This window comes from Thalassophryne amazonica, chromosome 3 (assembly GCF_902500255.1).
Source record: "Thalassophryne amazonica chromosome 3, fThaAma1.1, whole genome shotgun sequence".
Classification (NCBI taxonomy): Eukaryota; Metazoa; Chordata; class Actinopteri; order Batrachoidiformes; family Batrachoididae; genus Thalassophryne; species Thalassophryne amazonica.
This window is the reverse complement of record NC_047105.1, coordinates 36,341,785-36,363,148: the sequence shown is the minus strand read 5'-3', so window position 1 is coordinate 36,363,148 and position 21,364 is coordinate 36,341,785. Positions and strand designations below refer to the sequence as shown.

General features: G+C 39.6%; 1 protein-coding gene across 1 annotated transcript in view; it reads right to left on the bottom strand.

Annotated features, from left to right (window-relative positions):
- Positions 1-21,364, bottom strand: part of LOC117507741 (elastase-1-like) — a 52,350-nt gene that overhangs the window by 16,742 nt on the left and 14,244 nt on the right. Inside the window, exons 3-4 of the mRNA XM_034167554.1 lie at positions 3,602-3,696; positions 1,065-1,165 (exon numbers count right to left, since the gene is read on the bottom strand). Coding sequence (XP_034023445.1) covers positions 1,065-1,165; positions 3,602-3,696 — 196 coding nt within the window. The remainder of the gene's footprint in view (positions 1-1,064; positions 1,166-3,601; positions 3,697-21,364) is intronic.

Genomic DNA, 21,364 nt, shown 5'->3' with positions numbered 1-21,364 from the left:
TCATTATAAAAACAACTGCAATGTGGTAAAATGTATTCATAAATATGAAAGAACAGGCTCTTAATAATTATTAACTATCGCGTACTGTATTTTTTTTTCCTCAAGATTTGTTTTTGCATAAGTTTGAAAAAACAACAGCTCATACGTTTAGGATAAATTACTTATCATGAATTTAATTTTCGAAGTGGCACTAAGGACAACACTCATACTGAACATAATTTCGCTTGCATAGACTGATTTTGGAGATCAAGCAATAATTGCAGATGGTCTTTCTGAGGTCCCAGATAGCTTTTCTGATTTCCTTTTCTAACTTTCAGAATTTAGTCAATTGGCATATGGTCCATTGATACTTATGTGTAGACACTAGTCCCGAGAGGCAACTATTTTTGGTTTCAAATCTGGGCAAATGCAGTCCCAGAAAATTCCGAATGTGACAAACAAGAAACAGGTGTTGTAAACAAGTCAATGCTGCTAAAAATACAAACTTGCAGAAACAAAGATACTATTCTGACATGGTTTTGCATGTAAGACTGACATGGTTTGCACATAAGACTGGCATAGCATGTTTCAAGTACACACATGTATGTCAGAAGGTGGGGGGGCATACCATATTCTGTCCCCCCCTGGTTGAAAAGGTGGGGGGGGGACATGCCCCCCTATCCCCCACCAAATTGTGCCCATGTTACCAACGTTCTCATGTTGATGTTACCCTGTCCATTATGAGGTGTGCTGCTGCCTTTCAATCTCAATGGAACTGTACCTGGTTAAATAAAGGTTATTATTATTAGAGCATATTTTCTTGGCACAATTGCTTTCTCATTTGTCATGAGAGTAATGCAGCTGCACTGTGTATGACTATGTGCACAGATGACAGCAAGTACATTTGATGCTGAAATGAAATGCTGGTGGTGTGAAAGCAAATTTAGACAGATTAATTCAACTGCATAAATGGCCAAATGTCAAGAAGACGAAACAAAAACTCGGTTGCTCTGAACTTGAACTTGAACTCAGTTGCTTGAATGGCTGAGAATGTTCTCAGGCACTTTTCAGGGCATGATATTTACCTGTGGACACAGTGAGCAGCAGTCATAACCCAGCCTTTCCTAACCAGAGTTCCTCCACATGTGTGGTAGAATGTGCCACCAGACTTGTACTGGAGCGAGACCTAAATCGACAAAACACACAAACCTGAGCTATGAGGATATTTCCAACCTACACATTAACACTTCCAACTGATCAAATATGATGCTTGGTTTGTGCTTCTTGTGTCAAGTTGGGTAGCCCCTTTGCATCATTTCATGATCTTCAAAGAACATCTATCCATGTCTGGGTTACAGCTATGGTTAAGGTTAGGGCTTGGGTTAGCATTTCTCTATTCATTACTAATTGGGGCTACCAAATTCATCACATTGAATTGAATTGAATTTATTAGACACCCATGAAACAAAATTTCACTCATATACAACAGCAAAACTCATAAACAAAGTATTCAAAGAAAAAAAGACAGGAAGAAAAAAATAAACAATGTACACGGTACCTAAAGGTGTTGACAGAAGCAAAGCTTATCAACGCCTACACCCCTCCATGAAGTAAAATCAAACCAGGCATATGTGCCTGTTCATAAATGTTCATTTCTAAACAAAATCTGAACAACAGCAGCTCATAATTACAATTAAAAGAAAACAAATATTTCACAAACAGCTCCAATACAAGCTGGTTACCACCTACATATTTCAGTAGAAAAGGTTCAAGTATAACACCTTCATACAACACAACTCAACCACTTTCATCTAATACATATCTGAAGAATACCATTTCTTTCTATAAATATTTGAACTGGTTGATATCTGGACATCGCTTGAGTTTCTAAGGTAGATTATTCCATTTTTTAGGACCACAAATGGAGACAGAGAAGCATTTCCTGGTCGTCCTAGCGCCAGCAATTTTAAAATGATACAAACCCCTTAAATTATACATTCTTTCTCTTTGTGTAAAATATTCTTAAATTCTAAATGGTAATTGCTTATTTTTCGCTTTATACATCAATTGAACAGCCTTGAATGAAATCATGTAACGTTTTAATATCTTTGATTTAATGAACAATGGATTGGTATGGTCCCGATACCCTGCATTGTGAATTATTCTTAATGCTCTTTTTTGAATGATGAATAATGGTTGCACTGTAGTTTTATAGTTATTGCCCCAGACGTCAGCACAGTACGTCAAGTAAGGTGGAATCAATGCACAATAGAGAGTGTTTAGTGATTTGCCATCAAGAATGTGCTTTGTCTTATTTAATACTGCAATACTTTTGGATGTTTTCTTTTGAATATTTTGAAGATGAGCTTTCCAGTTAATTCTATCATCAATAACCACACCTAACAACTTATTCTCTTTGACACATGCTATGTTTACCCCAAGTATATTTAACTGTATATGTACATCCTTTTTATAATTTCCAAATAACATCATTTTAGTTTTAGACCAATTTAATGACAGTTTGTTAATATCAACCCAACTCTTCAACTTTATCATTTCAGTTCTTAAATCAAATAATGATTGTTGCAAATTATCTCCTGAACAAAACAAGTTTGTGTCATCAGCAAAGAGAACTGCTTTAAACACATCTGAAACTTTACATAAATCGTTGATATATAAAATAAACAATTTTGGTCCCAACACAGAGCCCTGGGGAACCCCACAAACAATGTCCAGATACGTAGAACAGCAGTCCCTGAATTCAACAAACTGCTTCTGGTTTTGTAATTAGCTTTTAATCCAATTCAGAGCCACTCCTCTGATCCAATAAAGTTCCATCTTTTGAAATAGTATGTTGTTGAATTATTTGTTATTCTAGTTTATTTTGTCTCTGTTCCCCTCAGTAATGTTCATGCAAAATATTATCTTAATTTTTTCTCTCTCTCTCTCTCTCTCTCTCTCTCTGAAGTTGGTGTGAACATTGTCGTATGTACATAATGTTCTTTTGTCAATTTGGGAATTTTTTCCATATTTTGAAAGAGTCTAAATTTGGTGATGTTTTCTGTTCTGTTAAGGTCGGTGTCATTGTGATCCCCATGATCTGTTTGGCTGAGGATGATGGCAGTGCAGTACAGTTTGGTGTGCTATGTGTGTAATTGGTGCAAATGGTGAAATGTTCCTTTCTCAAGAACTTGAGTGTTGTATTGTATTTGATACTGTTCCTTTCCAAAGTATAAATGAGGCCTAATAAAGCTGTAAATGGTTAACTTTATCTGTGAAACTGCTGATTTTGAGAAGGGCATGAAATGATGTAATTTTAAAGTAATTTTCTGACTGTTCATTTGAATGCCTGTACTTGACTAAGCAGGGAGATTTATTGGCACACCAGCCCCACTAAGATTTTTTTTCACCAGCCACCACAGCCAATTGTACTTGGAGAAACACACAGCCCCTGGTCTTCCTATAAGGTCTCCCTTCCAAATTCATCACATGTTGGTGTTCAGTGAAAAACAGTTGTAGAAAGTCAGAATGTGTTGCTTCAACATGAAGGATCTTTTCTCTTCGTGGTGTTACTGAGACAACACACTTTTCTACACATGTAATCCGTGCTGCGGTATTTTACCTGCCAGGGCCAGGCATTAGCGCTCGCCACCTCACATCCAATCACCTCAAAAGTGTCCTCAGTGTAGCTGGGCTTGGGTTCGAGCTCAGCGAGTACTGATTAAAATACATGAAAACAGACATAGTTTATGCTTCGTTTTCCAGATTTCAAGTTATATTTTCCCTCTCCTGACAGAGACATGAGGTCAAACAAGTGAGACTCTTGCTTGAAGATGACATTATCAGGGGCAACCTGAATTTGTTGAAAGTGACAGATTAACCCCTTAACGCCTGAATTTATATAGCTGTATATAAAAAAAAATGTTTTGTGTGTGTTTTTGCCTTTAAGTAGATGGTAAGTAATGTTGAGATTATTAATTTCACTTTTGCACAAAAAATAAATAGTAATTTTGGTATTTTGGTAATGACTTTATGTTATAATGTTATAATAATAATAATGGTATGTTGCAAATTTGCGACAACAGGCATACAGGTCAATTTGGTATGTTGCATATTTGAGTCAAATATTGTAGCATATGTGCGACAATAGGCATTAAGGGGTTAAATAATGGTTTTACAGTGCAGGGTGTGCTGTTAATGTTCTTACCCACAGCTGTCGTGAGCACGAGAAGCCTGAGCATGTCTGCGGTGTGTCACAGCGTTTCTGATATGAAAACACTGCACATCTCCCAATTTTATACCCAAACTCGACCTTCAGTTTCTGCTGCATACCTGCCAGAATACAGGTATGCAGCTGCAGTGGGTCTCACACAGTCTTATCACAGTCTCCTACCTCACACCACCCTCTGTGGCAGTGGCTTGGAGCGCACAATGACACGTAAGCACACAAGCGTATCACTCGGTGATATCAATCACAGTGATTCAAATGGCTATTTTGATTTTTTTACATTAAATTTTTATCATTTTTTTGATAAAACCATGCGTCAACCTGGCTGCATAATGTGAAGAAAAACACACCTTTTTCTTTTTGTTTAAAGTGCACACGGTGTTATTGTGACTGTCTGACACAACAGAGTGCAAGTTTGGGTGAATGTATACAGTGAGGAAAATAAGTATTTGAACACCCTGCGATTTTGCAATTTCTCCCACTTAGAAATCATGGAGGGGTCTGAAATTTTCATCTTAGGTGCATGTCCACTGTGAGAGACATAATCAAAAATAAAAAAAATCCAAAAATCACAATGTATGATTTTTTTAAATAATTTATTTGTATGTTACTGCTGCAAATAAGTATTTCAACACCTGTGAAAATCAATGTTAATATTTGGTACAGTAGCCTTTGTTTGCAATTACAGAGGTCAAATGTTTCCTGGAGTTTTTCACCAGGTTTGCACACACTGCAGCAGGGATTTTGGCCCACTCCTCCACACAGATCTTCTCTAGATCAGCCAGGTTACTGGGCTGTCGCTGAGAAACACAGAGTTTAAGCTCTCTCCAAAGATTTTCTATTGGGTTTAGGTCTGGAGACTGGCTAGGCCACTCCAGAACCTTGATATGCTTCTTATGGAGCCACTCCTTGGTTAGCCTGGCTGTGTGCTTCGGGTCATTGTCACTTTGGAAGACCCATCCACGACCCATCTTCAATGCTCTAACTGAGTGAAGGAGGTTGTTCCCCAAAATCTCACAATACATGGCCCCGGTCATCCTCTCCTTAATACAGTGCAGTCGTCCTGTCCCATGTGCAGAAAAACACCCCCAAAGCATGATGCTTCCACCCCCATGCTTCACAGTAGGGACGGTGTTTTTGGGATGTACTCAGCATTCTTCTTCCTCTAAACACGGCGAGTGGAATTAAGACCAAAAGTTCTATTTTGGTCTCATCTGACCAACATAACTTTCTCCCATGACTCCTCTGGATCATCCAAATGGTCATGGGCAAACTTAAGACGGGCCTGGACGTGTGCTGATTTAAGCAGGAGAACCTTCTGTGCCATGCATGATTTTAACCCATGACGTCTTAGTGTATTACCCACTTGGAAACAGTAAATGGACTGCATTTATATAGCGCTTTTCCATCTCCATCAGACGCTCAAAGTGCTTTACAATTATGCCTCACATTCACCCCAATGTCAGGGTGCTGCCATACAAGGCGCTCACTACACACCAGGAGCAGTAGGGGATTAAAGGCCTTGCCCAAGGGCCCTTAGTGATTTTCCAGTCAGGCGGGGATTTGAACCCACCTGACCCACAGTAACCTTGGAAACAGTGGTGCCAGCTCTCTTCAGGTCATTGACCAGCTCCTCCTGTGCAGTTCTGGCCTGATTCCTCACCTTTCTTAGGATCACTGATATGCCACGAGGTGGGATCTTGCATGGAGCCCCAGTCCGAAGGAGATTGACAGTCATGTTTAGCTTCTTCCATTTTCTAATAATTGCTCCAACAGTTGATCTTTGTTCACCAAGCTGCTTGGCAATTGCCCCGTAGCCCTTTCCAGACTTGTGGAGGTCTACAATTTGGACAGCTCTTTGGTCTTAGCCATAGTTGGAGTCTTACTGATTGTGTGGGGTGGACAGGTGTCTTTATACAGCTAACGACCTGAAATAGGTGCTTCTAATTTGGAATAATAAGTGGAGTAGAGGTGGACTTTTTAGAGGCGGACTAACAGGTCTTTGAGGGCCAGAATTTCTGCTGATTGGCAGATGTTGAAATACTTATTTGCAGCAGTAACATGCAAATAAATTATTAAAAAATTATACATTGTGATTTTCAGATATAGATAGAAATAATAGGATTAATGAATATGCATCATGTAATGTTTATTCGGTAGGTTTGTATTAAAAGTATCTAAAAAAAAAAAGCAAATGGGAATTTGTCATGTAATAAAATTACATAAATCTTAAACGTTAGGGTAAATATTTCTGTGAGTGTAGAAAATCTTTGGTGGGAGCTGAAACTCCAAACGTGAAAGATTTGGAGAAGATCTGTATGGAGGAGTGGACCAAAATCCCTGCTGCAGTGTGTGCAAACCTGGTGGAAAAACTACAGGAAACGTTTGACCTCTGTAATTGCAAACAAAGGCTACTGTACCAAATATTAACATTGACTTTCACAGGTGTTGAAGTACTTATTTGCAGCAGTAACATACAAATAAATTATTAAAAAAATCATACATTGTGATTTCCAGATTTTTTTTTTTTTTAGATTATGTCTTTCACAGTGGACATGCACCTAAGATGGAAATTTCAGACCCCTCCATGATTTCTGAGTGGGAGAACTTGCAAAATCGCAGGGTGTCCAAATACTTATTTTCCTCACTGTATGTCAAAAAACAAACAAACAAACAAAAAAACAGCAAATACACATGGGAAAACATGTCATTTCTTCCATGCTGCTCCCTGATGGGGCTTGAGGAAATGAAAAATATGACACATTTGCAAACACTTGCTGATCGCATGCAATAAATTTAATGAGACAGGATAAAATAGACACCAGCTCCATGATATGATGCCAATCACAGCACACCTATTACAATACATATAAGAAGTAAGCCCCTTCGGTTTCTACTTTTTTCACTCGTGGTCGCCACAGCAGATCAGAGGTGGATCTGCATGTTGATTTTACACTAGATGCCCTTCCTGATGCAAGTTTACATTACAAGGTGAATGGACAGGGTCTGCCTTGAACCAGGAACCTTCCAAACTGAACACAAGTATACTTAAGCCTCATTCACACAGCAAGATAATTAGGCCGATATAGGACCCGATCTTCCCCTTCCAACAATCTTAAGGACGCCCCGACAATCATGATGACTTCAAAGATAATCTTATCAGATATTCCTTTCACGTGTGGTGTGTTAAGAGAGCTCTGATCGGGAGCGCTCTGATAGCAAATCGGGGATATTCAACATGTTGGATTGTCTTGGCCCAATATCGCAGTGTGTGTGGTGTCCCCCACCCCAACCACAAACGAGCTCAATCAGTCTCAATCAGCTGTTCTGACTTACCAGAATGTCCGGTGGTAGCGCCTTTTCTTTTTGTATCTTTTTTCCCCTCTGTTTTAAATAATCCACAAACTATCTCCATCTGTTTACTCTGAAGTCACATTTAATCTCGAGGTATTTTGCGAGATTTCCTGTCTGACCTGGGAATGTTCGTGTGTGAAATCTGATTGCATGTGGTGTTGTTGTCCTTACCGTGTGGCTGAACACCACACACTGTATGACCAACACTGACAGATCTATGATTTTTTTTTTTTTATCTCCACGTGTGTGGTCTCTCAGGTTTTGGAACCTCCAGATAATTTTAAAATCCTGCTGTGTGAACCAGGCTTTAAGTGCTTGGCCACAACCATCACCCCTGACACAATGTGGTATCAAGGCACACAATTACATCGCTGTTCCCACTAATTTTGTAGAAATTAATCTGTGGTGAGTGTTTAATATTTAAAGAAACAAATGATTCTGATGTAGAAATTGGAATCCTTGATGTTATCTGATTCCTTTTGTGTATTTTATAGATAACTAGTGCTGTGCCTGAAGGACGCTGGTATTGCTATAGAAAATTGCGAGTTTAAGTAGATTTCTCATGGATGGTCGTATGAGGCTGTGTTTGAAGGTGGTATCTACAAAGAGGTGTACTTGTATTATTATTTGAAAATAGTATTTCATTTTGTTTAAAAACAGTTTTATTATCAATAATATGAAAATAAAAGGATTCCTATGAAACAGGTTATTGGAAGAGACTAAATTAAACAGAAAATTTAGAATATCTGAAACAGCAAAGGCAGTGGATATTTTGCTGGATATGGCAAACACATTTGACTGGTTCTCCTCGCTGATTGGCTAGTTCAAATGATGTCATCGCAGAGTTTATTTCAACATGGCGGCAGACTCAGCAAAGTTGAACTAGATGATATTTTGCAATTAAAATGACGGGTTGCACTGTTTTGCCAGCGGTCTAAATTTATTCATGTTGGAACGGAACAGCCGCAGTCAGGCGGAAACTTAAAGGCGATCAGAGTTTAAGATCTCCTTATTTCACATTCATGATAGTAGCTCAATATTGGATATTGATTTTCATTATTGAAAATTGGCATATTTTACCATTCACTATTTTCAGGGGTGGACTGATGGAAGGTTTTGCAGACGTGACACAAAAAAACAGGATAAACACACGTGCCGATGTGGACTTCTGTATTTTCGTTTTTATTCTGTCTTGAATTTGCAGGTTTTATTTATTATCCCCGCCCAACACAGAAAATTACCAAGACTGCAAAAATTATTTCCACCATACACAAAATTATTTCCACCGCGTGGCGAAAAGCGCCAGTTGAAATTATTTTCGCCACATGGTGGAAATAATTTTGGGCACGGCTATGCCACATTTTTCAGCTGCTTTTAGCATCTGAGAAACCCTCTGGCAGTAGGTGATTTTCTGTTCCGATTCGAACAGCTTCATGGTACCCAAAACGGCATCGATTCCCTCCTCCGCTAGGTGATTTTCTGTTCCGATTCATATGACTTTATCGCATCCAAAACGGCATTTAAAGATGAAAAAGTAGCACCAACACTTAATGCTGAGGACGCCGCAACACTCAGTGCCGAGAACACCGCCATGTTGAAATACACTCTGCGATGACGTCACTTGAACTAGCCAATCAGTGAGGAGATCCGGTCAAATAGCGCTAGGTGCGTGTTTGCCGCATACGGCAAAATATCCACTTCGAACAGCAAATCCTCAGTACTTCACCTCCTGAACACCGTTTGTATAAACATGAGCTCACAGCAAATATTAGATTTTATGCAGCTTATGTACTTATTGAAACATTGTACAAATTGTGGTTAATTTGTTGGCATTAGCAAAAAACAGATTTTAGCTAACGTCTCCTCAGTGGTGTCAAGTTAAACTCAGTCGCAAGGAACACTGACAGCATGCTTTTCACAGTAAAAGTATTTGCTGGGATGCTAGCATTAAACATTTTTTGTGAAATGGCGTAAGTAACTGGATAACTTGACTGCATACCGAGGAGGTAATTTGGCTATTTGATTCAGGGACACAGCTAAAAGGTGCAGGACACTGTCCCTCGAGGAATGGAGTTGAAGACCCCTGATCTAGCGGTAAGTACAGGAGTAGAGAGAGGTTAAATAGTCCAAGACATGACAGATGAGACACACCTGGGGAGACACAGGAAGAAAACCATGATAATGCACAAGAGACAACGGATATCAAAATAAATCACAGGAAGTGCAGTAGACAGGACAGACGTGTGACGTGTGTAAGGTGGAACAGGCTACGTGACATAGGGCACAGAATTATGAAATGAACCTAACTTTTGGTGATAAGAGCAGAATTTGACCACACAGTCAGGGATGTTAACTTGAAATTCCAACCATACTCTGCCAAATAAATAAATAATTCCCAAAATGTTGTTGTTTTGCAGAAAAATAGCAGCTGTGGTTGCTGGAGTAATTCTGTAAAAATGCAGTAATAATATCTAAATACCTTTACAGAAAAAAAATACTGTAAATGTTACAGTATACAAGTAATACAGGGAGAATGTTTTATTACTGTAATGTATTATTACAGTGCAGGACTCACAATGCATCTGCAATCAGCAGGGCCTTTGCCACACACCATGTTGGCCTTGACCATGCTGCCCCACTGTTCTGGGTGGGTGGAGGTCTCATGGTCAACCAGAAGAAGAAAGCCCTGCCTCATCACGGTGAAACTACTACCAACTAGACACAAGCAAAATAAAAAGTATTCCAGATAATAAAGAGCCCTAGAATAACATTTACTGTATAAGTCACCTTGTTTATTTATTTATTTATAATTTGTGAGAGCCAGTGAATTATATTCCAAAGTGACTTATATTTGAAAAAATACTCATTGTCTACATGCATGACAAGCTGTGATGTCATAAAACAAGAAGAAGACGATCTGAACAAGAGAGATGTTCTGTGTCTTAGAAAACAAGTAAATTTAACAAATCCTGCCTTAAACTGAAAGATGACACTGTGTATACGCTGTAATAAAAAGAAGGAATATAATCTTCCTACTTCTTGGCACACAACTTGTTTGGACTGTATGAAAACACAGGAACAGCAATGGCAGGTCAGGAAGCCAAATCTAAGATTCACTGTTTGTGTTATAAATAAATAATGCATATAATTTTCAAATGTTTAATTACATTGCATATTTACCTCACCTATGAATGCCAGTTCAGTGCTGACAATAAATAGTTTAGCGCATTTTGTGTCATGTACAATAATAGTCATTAGATCATTAGCTTCTGCTTTCTAACGTGGAGTTTGTTTTATGAATGAATAATGTGGCAATTAAATAAATTTTGCTTCTTGTTGCCTGAAGTGGCAGCACCATGTTTTAAAAATAAATACCACCGGTGCATCTGCCTTTTCTATCAATGAAGCATTTTTGGAATGGTGCGACTAATACTCCTGTGTGATTTATAGTCCTGAAATTATGGTAATGTTTTTTCTGTTGGTGTTGCTGATACAACATATATTTATACATATGCAGTTTGTGCTCTGGCCTTTTGACAGACTAGGGACCTGACCACGGTGTACCCCAGCTGTGGCCCGGTGACTGCTAGGATAGTCTCCACCACCCTTGGTGACCCTAATTGGAATAAGCAGGTATAAAAAATGGATGGATGGAATTTGTGCTGTGGTAGGGTCATGAGTTAGGACTAGACACCTCACATTCCACACCCTCGAAAGTGTCACTGTTGTCACTGGTGCCCCTAGGCTGGGTTTCTTATACAACGCTGTAATATTATTTGCTTCCTGCCGAGGGAACGAGAGAGGAGACATGAGGTCAAGTATGTAAGACTCGACTGGAAGTTCATATTATCAGGAGCAACCTGAAACTGATTGGCTTCACACTGTGAGAGTGGAAAGTAATTAGTTGAAAGCGACAGATCAATAATGGTTTTACTGGGCAGAGTGTGTTGTTAATTTTCTTCCCCACAGCTGTCAGAGTCGTTAGCACGAGAAGATTGAACATGTCTGCAGTGCGTCACAACATTTCTGTGATAAAAGGAAAAAAAAAAAATACCCAAACTGACCTTCGGCTTCTGCTACGTAGTTGGACAAATCCCGGTCTGCAGCTGCGGCGGGTCTCACACAGTGTTGTCACAGTCAGTTACCTCACACCATCTTTTCTTTCAGCGGCTCAGAATGCACTTATGACACTTTGACATATATATGTACAGTAGTGTTGAGAATAATAGAGGTGCTATGTGACTAAAAGGATTAATCCAGGTTTTGAGTATATTTCTTATTGTTACATGGGAAACAAGGTACCAGTAGATTCAGTAGATTCTCACAAATCCAACAAGACCAAGCATTCATGATATGCACACTCTTAAGGTTATGAAATTGGGCTATTAGTAAAAAAAAAAAAAACGTAGAAAAGGGGGTGTTCACAATAATAGTAGTGTGGCATTCAGTCAGTGAGTTCATCAATTTTGTGGAACAAACAGGTGTGAATCAGGTGTCCCCTATTTAAGGATGAAGCCAGCACCTGTTGAACATGCTTTTCTCTTTGAAAGCCTGAGGAAAATGGGACGTTCAAGACATTGTTCAGAAGAACAGTGTAGTTTGATTAAAAGTTGATTGGAGAGGGGAAAACTTATACGCAGGTGCAAAAATGCTTTAAAATGGACAAAAAAACAAAAACAAAAACAGAGACATGTGGAAGAAAATGGAAAACAACCATCAAAATGGATAGAAGAATAACCAGAATGGCAAAGGCTCACCCATTGATCAGCTCCAGGATGATCAAAGACATTCTGGAGTTACCTGTAAGTGCTGTGACAGTTTGAAGATGCCTGTGTGAAGCTAATTTATTTGCAAGGATCCCCCGCAAAGTCCCTCTGTTAAATAAAAGACATGTGAAGAAGAGGTTGCAATTTGCCAAAGAACACATCAACTGGCCTAAAGAGAAATGGAGGAATATTTTGTGGACTGATGAGAGTAAAATTGTTCTTTTTGGGTACAAGGGCTGCAGACAGTTTGTGAGACGACTCCCAAACTCTGAATTCAAGCCACAGTTCACAGTGAAGACAGTGAAGCATGGTGGTGCAAGCATCATGATATGGGCATGTTTCTCCTACTATGGTGTTGGGCCTATATATCGCATACCAGGTATCATGGATCAGTTTGGATATGTCAAAATACTTGAAGAGGTCATGTTGCCTTATGCTGAAGAGGACATGCCCTTGAAATGGGTGTTTCAACAAGACAATAACCCCAAGCACACTAGTAAACAAGCAAAATCTTGGTTCCAAACCAACAAAATTAATGCCTCGCAGATGTGAAGAAATCATAAACAAACTGTGGTTATACAACTTAATACTAGTTTAGTGATTCCACAGGATTGCTAAAAAAGCAGTTTGAACATAATAGTTTTGTTTGTAGCATCAACAGCAGATGCTACTATTATTGTGAACACCCCCTTTTATACTTTTTTTTTACTAATAGCCCAATTTCATAGTCTTAAGAGTGTGCATATCATGAATGCTTGGTCTTGTTGGATTTGTGAGAATCTACTGAATCTACTGGTACCTTGTTTCCCATGTAACAATAAGAAATATACTCAAAACCTGGATTAATCTTTTTAGTCACATAGCACTACTATTATTCTGAACACTACTGTACATAACTCTAAAAGGTAAGTAAAAACCTATTTTATGCAATGCGCCACCTTTCATGGATTATATTCCAGTCTAGAACCAACTGTATTTCCATATATAAAGACAATAAAATTCTGATTAGTTTTTGAGGAATAACCTAAAACACACATGGCATTGAAAACAGAAATAATAACATAGAATTAGGTGAAATTTTAAAATGAATGATTGTCAGAAAAACTGGAGAGCAGGTACCTCAGTGGGATTAGGAGTTGGGGTACCGATATGTTGAGTTAGGTTGATGTTCCAGTCTGTGTAGTTGGACAAGACAATTCATATGCATTGTCTCAGTCTCCCGTGGTTTAGAAAATAACGTGTGTTGGACTGGCATCCGGTGCAGGGACAGTCATAGACTGTCATCTGTGTCATGCTATGAAATCTAGGGATAAGCATGGGCACCAAAGGGCCAACATAGGTGTTAATACTTCTTGTAAGATGAAAAACGTCTCTTTGGGTACCTGTGTTTTTTCAGGTGAAAAATGGGAAGAAACATCTGTAAGCATACATATTCCTGGGAAGTGTGGATGCTCGGGGTGTTGCACAACCCCTGCTGGAAAAGCAGATGGCACAGCTCCCCTTGCCAGATGACAAAAATCCATCCCTCCATTTTCCATACCTGCTTACTCCAATTAAGGGTCATGGGAGGCTGGAATCTATCCCAGCAGTCATAGGGCACGAGGCAGGGTACAGCCTAGACAGGACACCAGTCTGTTGCAGGGCTACATATAGACAGCCGGAGCACCCAGAGGGAACCCACTGGGTTCTCTGGCTCTTCACTGGCTTCCTGTCCCAGTGAGATCAGATTTTAATGTTCTGCTACTAGTCTATAAAATTGTTCACGGACTGGCACCTCCCTACCTAGCTGACCTAATTAAACCGTACGTACCGGCCCGGGCTTTGCATTCTCAGGGTGTATGGCTAGCATACTGGTATAGTTTTGTCTTATGCTTTTTACTCTTTTAATTAATTTTATTAGTAAGCGGAGCGGGCCGCGGCCTCAACTTTACCTAAATTCTGGGTCTTTTAGTAAAGCTTAGGGCTAGTGGCCGGCGATCACCTTATTTTTTCTGTTTTTCTTGTTCATTAATGCTGGCAAATTATACTGTATTTCTTGTCTTTCTGATGCCTGATTCTGTTTTTTTCTCTCTGTTTAAGGTGCAGCTCCATCCAGAGATGGGAGTTGTATTTGTGCTGGTGACCCTCCTGTCCTGTTCACCAACAGCATTTCCTGTATATTCATTTTGTGAATTGTTCTGTAATTTGTGTCTGTAGCATGACCCAAGCAGAGGGTCACCCCTTTGACTCTGGTCTCCTTGAGGTTTCTTCCTCAGAGGGAGTTTTTCTTTACCACTGTTCCTCTGGGGGTTAGTAAGGTTAGACCTTACTTGTGTGAAGTGTCTTGAGGCAACTCTATTGCGATTTGGCGCTATATAAATGAAAATAAATTGAAATTGAATTGAACCCATGCAGACAACATTCAAACTCCACACAGAAAGGGTGGGAAGCCATCCCATGACTTTCTTGCTGTGAGGCATCAGTGCTAACCACTAAGCCACCACGCTGCCCCAGATGACAAAAATATAATAATTAGATCATTAGCTTCTGCTTTCTAGCATAGAGTTTGTTTTATAAATGAATAATGCGGCAATTGCAAAATAAATAATATAAATGAGTAAATGCATTGTTTCCCTAATGTTATACCTTTTAGTCATAAATGTGATGGTCAAAATAATAAGCAATTATGAATTAGTAATCCATAGTGCAATAGCCTATGATGAAATCTATTGACATTAGACACTTGCTCGCCTTTTTCCCAGCACCTATTTATTTGTTGATGCTGATAATGTATGTGTGCATATGCCCGATGTCTGTGTCCTGCCACAGAATAGGGGTTTAAAAATGAAACACAGTAAATTTTCTGTCATCTTAATATTCTGTGTAGACTTTTTGGATGTGTTGTTGTTGGCTTAGCGGGACTCTCGCTACAGCACCCCAACCCAAATCGTCTTCCCACGGCCATGTGAGCTTATTTAAACAATCAGAATAACTCCCAATAGACAGGAAAATGGTCAATCTTTGTTTTTGTGTGTTTTTTTTTTTTTTTTGAAGAATTATTAAAGATGTATAAACAGTGAGCGGCATGATGGGTTAGTGGTTAGCACTGATGCCTCACAGCAAGAAGGTCATAAGATTGCTTCCCACCTAGTTCCTTCTGTGTGGAGTTTTACTGTTTGTGTGGATTCCTCCCACTACCAAAGACATGTAGTTTAGGTGAATTAGTGACTACAAATTGACCGTAGGTGTGTGAGTGTTTGTTTGTCTATATGTGGCCCTGTGTTAGACTGGTGTCCTGTCCACGGTGTACCACACCTCACGACCCCCGTGACCCTTGACTGGAGGAACCACGTATAGAAAATGAATGAATCAATGTATATAAACAGTTTAGGTATCTTATGATCACCTTCTTCTTTTAAAATTATGTAACTTTTCAGAAAGGTGATTAATTCAAATTGGTTCTAATCAAACACAACAAACACACACACACACACAAAAAAAACTGTGATTTGCCTTTGAAGTAAAATGACTAGACATGAAGTATGGATATGGAGTGTCTGTCAAAAGTCTCTGCTGCTGTGCTGGTAGGATGGACATCCAGACACTAGGTGGGGCTACAGCACAACAAACACACTCGATCTCCATTGGGCCTGCCAGGAACACACATCTGACTTCATGTGTTGTGTCAAAGCCAGATACTTCATGGAATCCTCAAATTAATATTTTAGCACCCAAATTTAACTCCATTTTACTTGAGATTTTGGTGCTGTATATTAAACAAAGAAAAATAATTGCATGAGAAATGACAATGACCCTGAGTGAAATCCAGTGTGAGAAGTGAGCCAAAGAAGATTTCTCGTCTGTTTTTTCATCTGCCCTCTTTGACATTGAGCAGCCATATTGCAAAGGGATTTCTTTGTGCTTAGCCAAGGGTAAGTATCAAAGCATTAATACTTTTTACAAGCCTTTATGGAGATAGTATGAATTTTAGGTTTGTGAACAATGAAAAGGTCTCTGATGTGGCCGGCTTTTATAAAACAGTCCTTAATTAGACAGAAAGTCATTAAAAGTGCATGGATTTTGGATTATTGCCTTATCGGTGCTATTAAAGAGATAACGGTCCTGACTGGTAATTGAGCTGGCTCCACTGAGTCTAGGAAAGGTCTTTTTGTTGCAAGACCTTCTGATCAACCGAGGCTCTGCAGTAGTGGCTTTTTTCCGATATCCCCTCCAAACTCCTCGTGTATCCCTCCACCGAACCGCCCTCTTCAAGCAGAGGCATAAATCAAATGGGGAGATCAAAGACAGGAAGTGCTGTGGATGTGTTAATTAAAGATGTTTGTTCTTGATACAGCTTCCCCTCGTTAATGAACAGTCGATTTGGTTCCCATAAAGATGTCTCACAGACGTGGGTAGGAAATTGAGCCTTTAAAAAAGTAATGGGATGCACTGATTGGGTCTGTGATAGCAAGTCTGGGAGGGTAACAGTGGAGCAGCTGTTGACTATGTGACATGTGACATGTTTCAGGAATATTTTATATATATATATATATATATATATATATATATATATGCCAGTCTTCCAAACTCAGCAAAAAGATTCACAGAAAATTCAGACATCCAGGGCACTGGAATAGGAAAGGTACCCAGGTTCCTGCCTTACACACAACATCTTGTATTTCATTGATTTAAGATGAAAGCAGTCCAACCTCATTGGTTGGGATATTACAACCACCAAAGACGTAACAGAATCATCGCTATTAAAAGTTAAACCCATAAACCGCTAAAAGATTTTGCGGAAGTTGCCACTAACAGCAAATTTTAGTATTGACTCGGTACGCTGTCAGCTACTGATAAGCCAGGTTTGAGTTTAAGCACCACAGGGGCTGCTGGGTAAATTCAAAGGCAATCACAAACACAAAACAAACATACAATAAATAAATAAATAAAACCGCAAACAATCTTATCATCTTTATCAAAAGCAGTAAATCGCAGTATTTCAGTATTGCATTCACAAACATAAAACAAATGCATGAAAAATAAATAAATAAAAATACTGACTTTTGAGCTGGTCACATACCGTTTTTGGCCACAGTGTAACTTGTCTTCTTACATGCGCTGGTGTGCTTTGACCTGTGAACTGGAAGTGTTAGCTAGCTCTCTGCATTCATAAACAATAACTAACGTATGATTTTAGGGTTAACAAATGTTTTTGATTGTTAAATTTACTCTCTTTACCAGTAAAAAAAAAAAAAAAAAATGTTAACGGAATGAAACTTAGCAGAACTAAATTTAGCCAAAGGTTTTTCTGGTCTGCTGATGGTTTTCAAAGTTAGCTGACAAGCTAATCTGCTAATGAAAATGTTAGCTTCACTAATTAGCAGTTAGCAGAACTGTGCCCACCACTGCACACCGAGCTGCACACGTAAGGTATTTTTTGGTATAAATTAAGATTTATAATGTTCAAAAATAAAGTGATGGACATGTTTGTAGATGATAATCATATTAAGAACAGCCTTAAAGCTGAGACTGGATACCTCAATGGATTCAAAATGACAAAACGAAATAACTGACACAAAAGGACATTATAAATCATGAATGAATAAAGCTGCAAACAGGAATTTAATTACCCAATATCCTTAATGTTGCCTGATTACATAAATGCTACTCAGTGCCATGAATCCCCCATTATCTATTTGTGGCTGAAGAAGAAAATAGTTTATGTGCAACATGTGTACAGCTGAAGTGTTAAGTTACTGCAAGCCATGGCAGTAATACTAGAGTCTGCAGGGGCCAACAGTGTATTAGCACTTTTCTCTGCTGGCTGATGAAATGTGTAGTGCTGCATCAACGCACCCTGCTGGGTGACAGCAGCGTAACTGATCCACTGTGCTGTTTGCAACCTTTAATTGCAATTATACCACAGTGAAAACAATCAATACATCCTCCCTCGCTACCTAACTGCCTCTCATGTCTCCTTCCGCACTCTGCTTTGCACCTACCCCTCCTTCTCTCTCTCTCTCTCTCTTGCTCTCTATATATACCCATATCACATATCTGGCAAAAGACAAATACGATATACCTAAGCGATGAGGTGATATTCTTTATTGGAGGCAAGGATGGGAGGATGCAGCAGCAGAAACACTGCTGGGTGCAGAAAGATGATCTTCTGTCCCTATGAGTGGCTGATTGATCTTTTCGTATGTTGTTCATCCATCTTTGTCCTCATCGCCTCTGCTGTGCTCTCACCTCTCGCCGCTTCTTGACTCATCCCTCTGCTGACCCGCTGCATCTCAGTCTCAGCTGTGGCTGTGCTGCCAGGTCTCAAGCCTCGGTTTCATCAGCGATAGGGTCTACTGGAGGAGAAAAAGTCACCATTACTGAGCGATAGAGTGGAAAAAGAAAGATGATTAAAAACTGACCTGCCAAGGTTTCACACAAGTTTGCTTGTGGTCTGGATCCACTAATATGGGCTTTAGGGACCAGAGATTTAACCTCTAGCTGGAGATGGTCATTAAAAATCCACAAATTGAAAAGTATCACCCAACAACCAAGTAGATATGTGGTGGAAGTTCTAGCATTTTGCTCATATGTAAGCCGTAGGAACTGGGGATGTGTGAAAATAATATTCCATGAAAGACACTCTGTCATCTGGACTAACCAATCCTGTCAATGGGCCATCTTGTCTGTCTTTATTCATCTAATGACCATTCTATCAACTCAGTCATTGACTTTGGCAGTGATATTCATGTATTTGGGTCCTCAGTTTATGAAATCAGGAGATGTCTAGGGAGAAATCCAGTCATGAGGTTGTTTGTTGATGACGATAGTTTTGCAGGAGAACAAAGTGCTGAGTCTTATACTGAGTCTGATACTTCCTGCCTTATGGTATGGTTGAAGACTTGTGTCTGTAGCATGGCCCAAGCAGAGGGTCACCCCTTTGAGTCTGGTCTGCTTGAGGTTTCTTCCTCAGATGGAGTTTTTCCTTACCACTACTCCTCTGGGGATTAGTAAGGTTAGCCCTTACTTGTGTGAAGCACCTTGAGGCAACTCTGTTGTGATTTGGCATATATAAATGAAATGAAATAAAAAAGACTTGGATGTTAACCAGTGACCTAAAGCAACAACTAAATGTCTTTGGTACAAGGTCTCTTCAGAGGATCCTTGGGTCCCATTGGAATGACTCTATGTCAGATGAACAGTTATTGTACAGTGGCTTGCAAAAGTATTCAGGTATTCCTTGCATTTTAATTTGTTTATGGCATTTCAAATACAAAAAGTAAATCAGGCTTCTCAGTATAAAAAAATCTAAAATTATCTTCCTTTAACCCAACTGAAAGCAAATCTCAATTTTATATAAATTAATTTAAAATATGAAAGCCAAGATGATGGGTTGCGTCCACATATGTGGACATGACATTTTTGGTTGTCTAGTCCATAAACTAAGTTTTGTTTCATGAGAACCTCTGGGTCTTAGGAGGGTATAATACCTGTAAATAATCAGTTTAATTGCCAGTTTTCTTCAGTTTTCTTTTCAAGACATATTCAGTGACTTGTAAATGTTCATGTATCCATCCCCTGACTTGTCTGAAGAAAACTGGCAATTAAACTGATTATTTACAGGTATTATACCAAAGGGGCTGATTACTTATGCAACCCATCATCCTGACTTTTATACAGTTGTATGCAAAGGTTTGGGCACCCCTGATAATTTTCATGATTTTCATATACAAAATCATTGGTTGTCTGGATCAGAAATTTCAGTTAAATATATCATATAGCAGATGAACATGCTGATATTTGAGAAGTGAAATGAAGGTTGTAGTATTTACAGAAATTGTGCAATCATTATTTAGGCAGGTGCATAAATTTGGGCACCCTTGTCATTTTATTGATTTGAATACATTTAGCACTAATTATTGGAACACAAATTTGGTTTGGTAAGCTCATTGTCCCTTGACCTCCTGACACAGGTAAATCCAATCATGAGAAATGGTATTTAAAGTGGCCATTTGCAAATGTTTCCTCTCTTTGCATCTCTTCTAATGAGTGGCAACATGGGAGCCTCTAAACAACTCTAAAATGACCTGAAAACAAAGATTGTTCAACATCATGGTTTAGGAGAAGGACACAAAAAGCTATCTCAGATATTTCAACTGTCAGTTTCCACTGTGAGGAGCATAATGAAAAAATGGAAGACCACAGGCACAGTACTAGTTAAGGCCTGAAGTGGCAGGCCAAGAAATATCTAAGATAAGCTGAAGCAAAGGATGGTGAGAGCAGTCATAGTCAACCCACAGACCTGCACCAAAGACCTACAACATGATCTTGCTGCAGATACTGTCTCTGTGCATTGTTCAACTATACAGCGCACTTTGCACAAACAGATGTTGTATGATGTTGTAATGCAGAGGAAGCCTTTTCTGCGTACATGCCACAAACAGAGTTGCTTGAGGTATGCTAAAACACATTTGGACAAGCCAGCTTCATTTTGGAATAAGGTATTGTGGATGTTGTGTGGGCCGCCAGAAGAGGAGGTACTGCTGGCCCACCACCAGAAGGCGCCCTGCCTGAAGTGCGGGCTTCAGGCAGGAGAGGGCGCTGCCGCCTCAGGAACAAGCCGTGGTGACAGCTGTCACCCATCATCTGTGACAGCTGTCACTAATCCATACATCTGGTATAAAAGCAGGAGGACACCTCCACCAAACTGCCGAGATATCATCTTCATTTGGAGGTACTACTCTCAGCCTTTTTTTGAGATTTATAAATCTGTGATTGTGAGTGTTTGCAGGAGAACCGGTCGTTTGGTGGAGGCTGTGCATGACGGCGCTCCTTTTCCTCTGAGACCACTGCAACGTGTTGAGTGAGAGGTGGAGGTGGCCATTCCCACCATTGTTGCTGGGTGTTCACACACCCACCCTTTGACTGTCTTTTGCTTTCTGCCAGCAGTACCAGATCCGACACGCCGGAGAGGTGGCCACCTGGGGACTCCGGGACTTGGCGGCTCCAGTATTCCTCGGGTTCAGGGTGGCGGTGGAAATCGTGTGGTTCTGGTTCG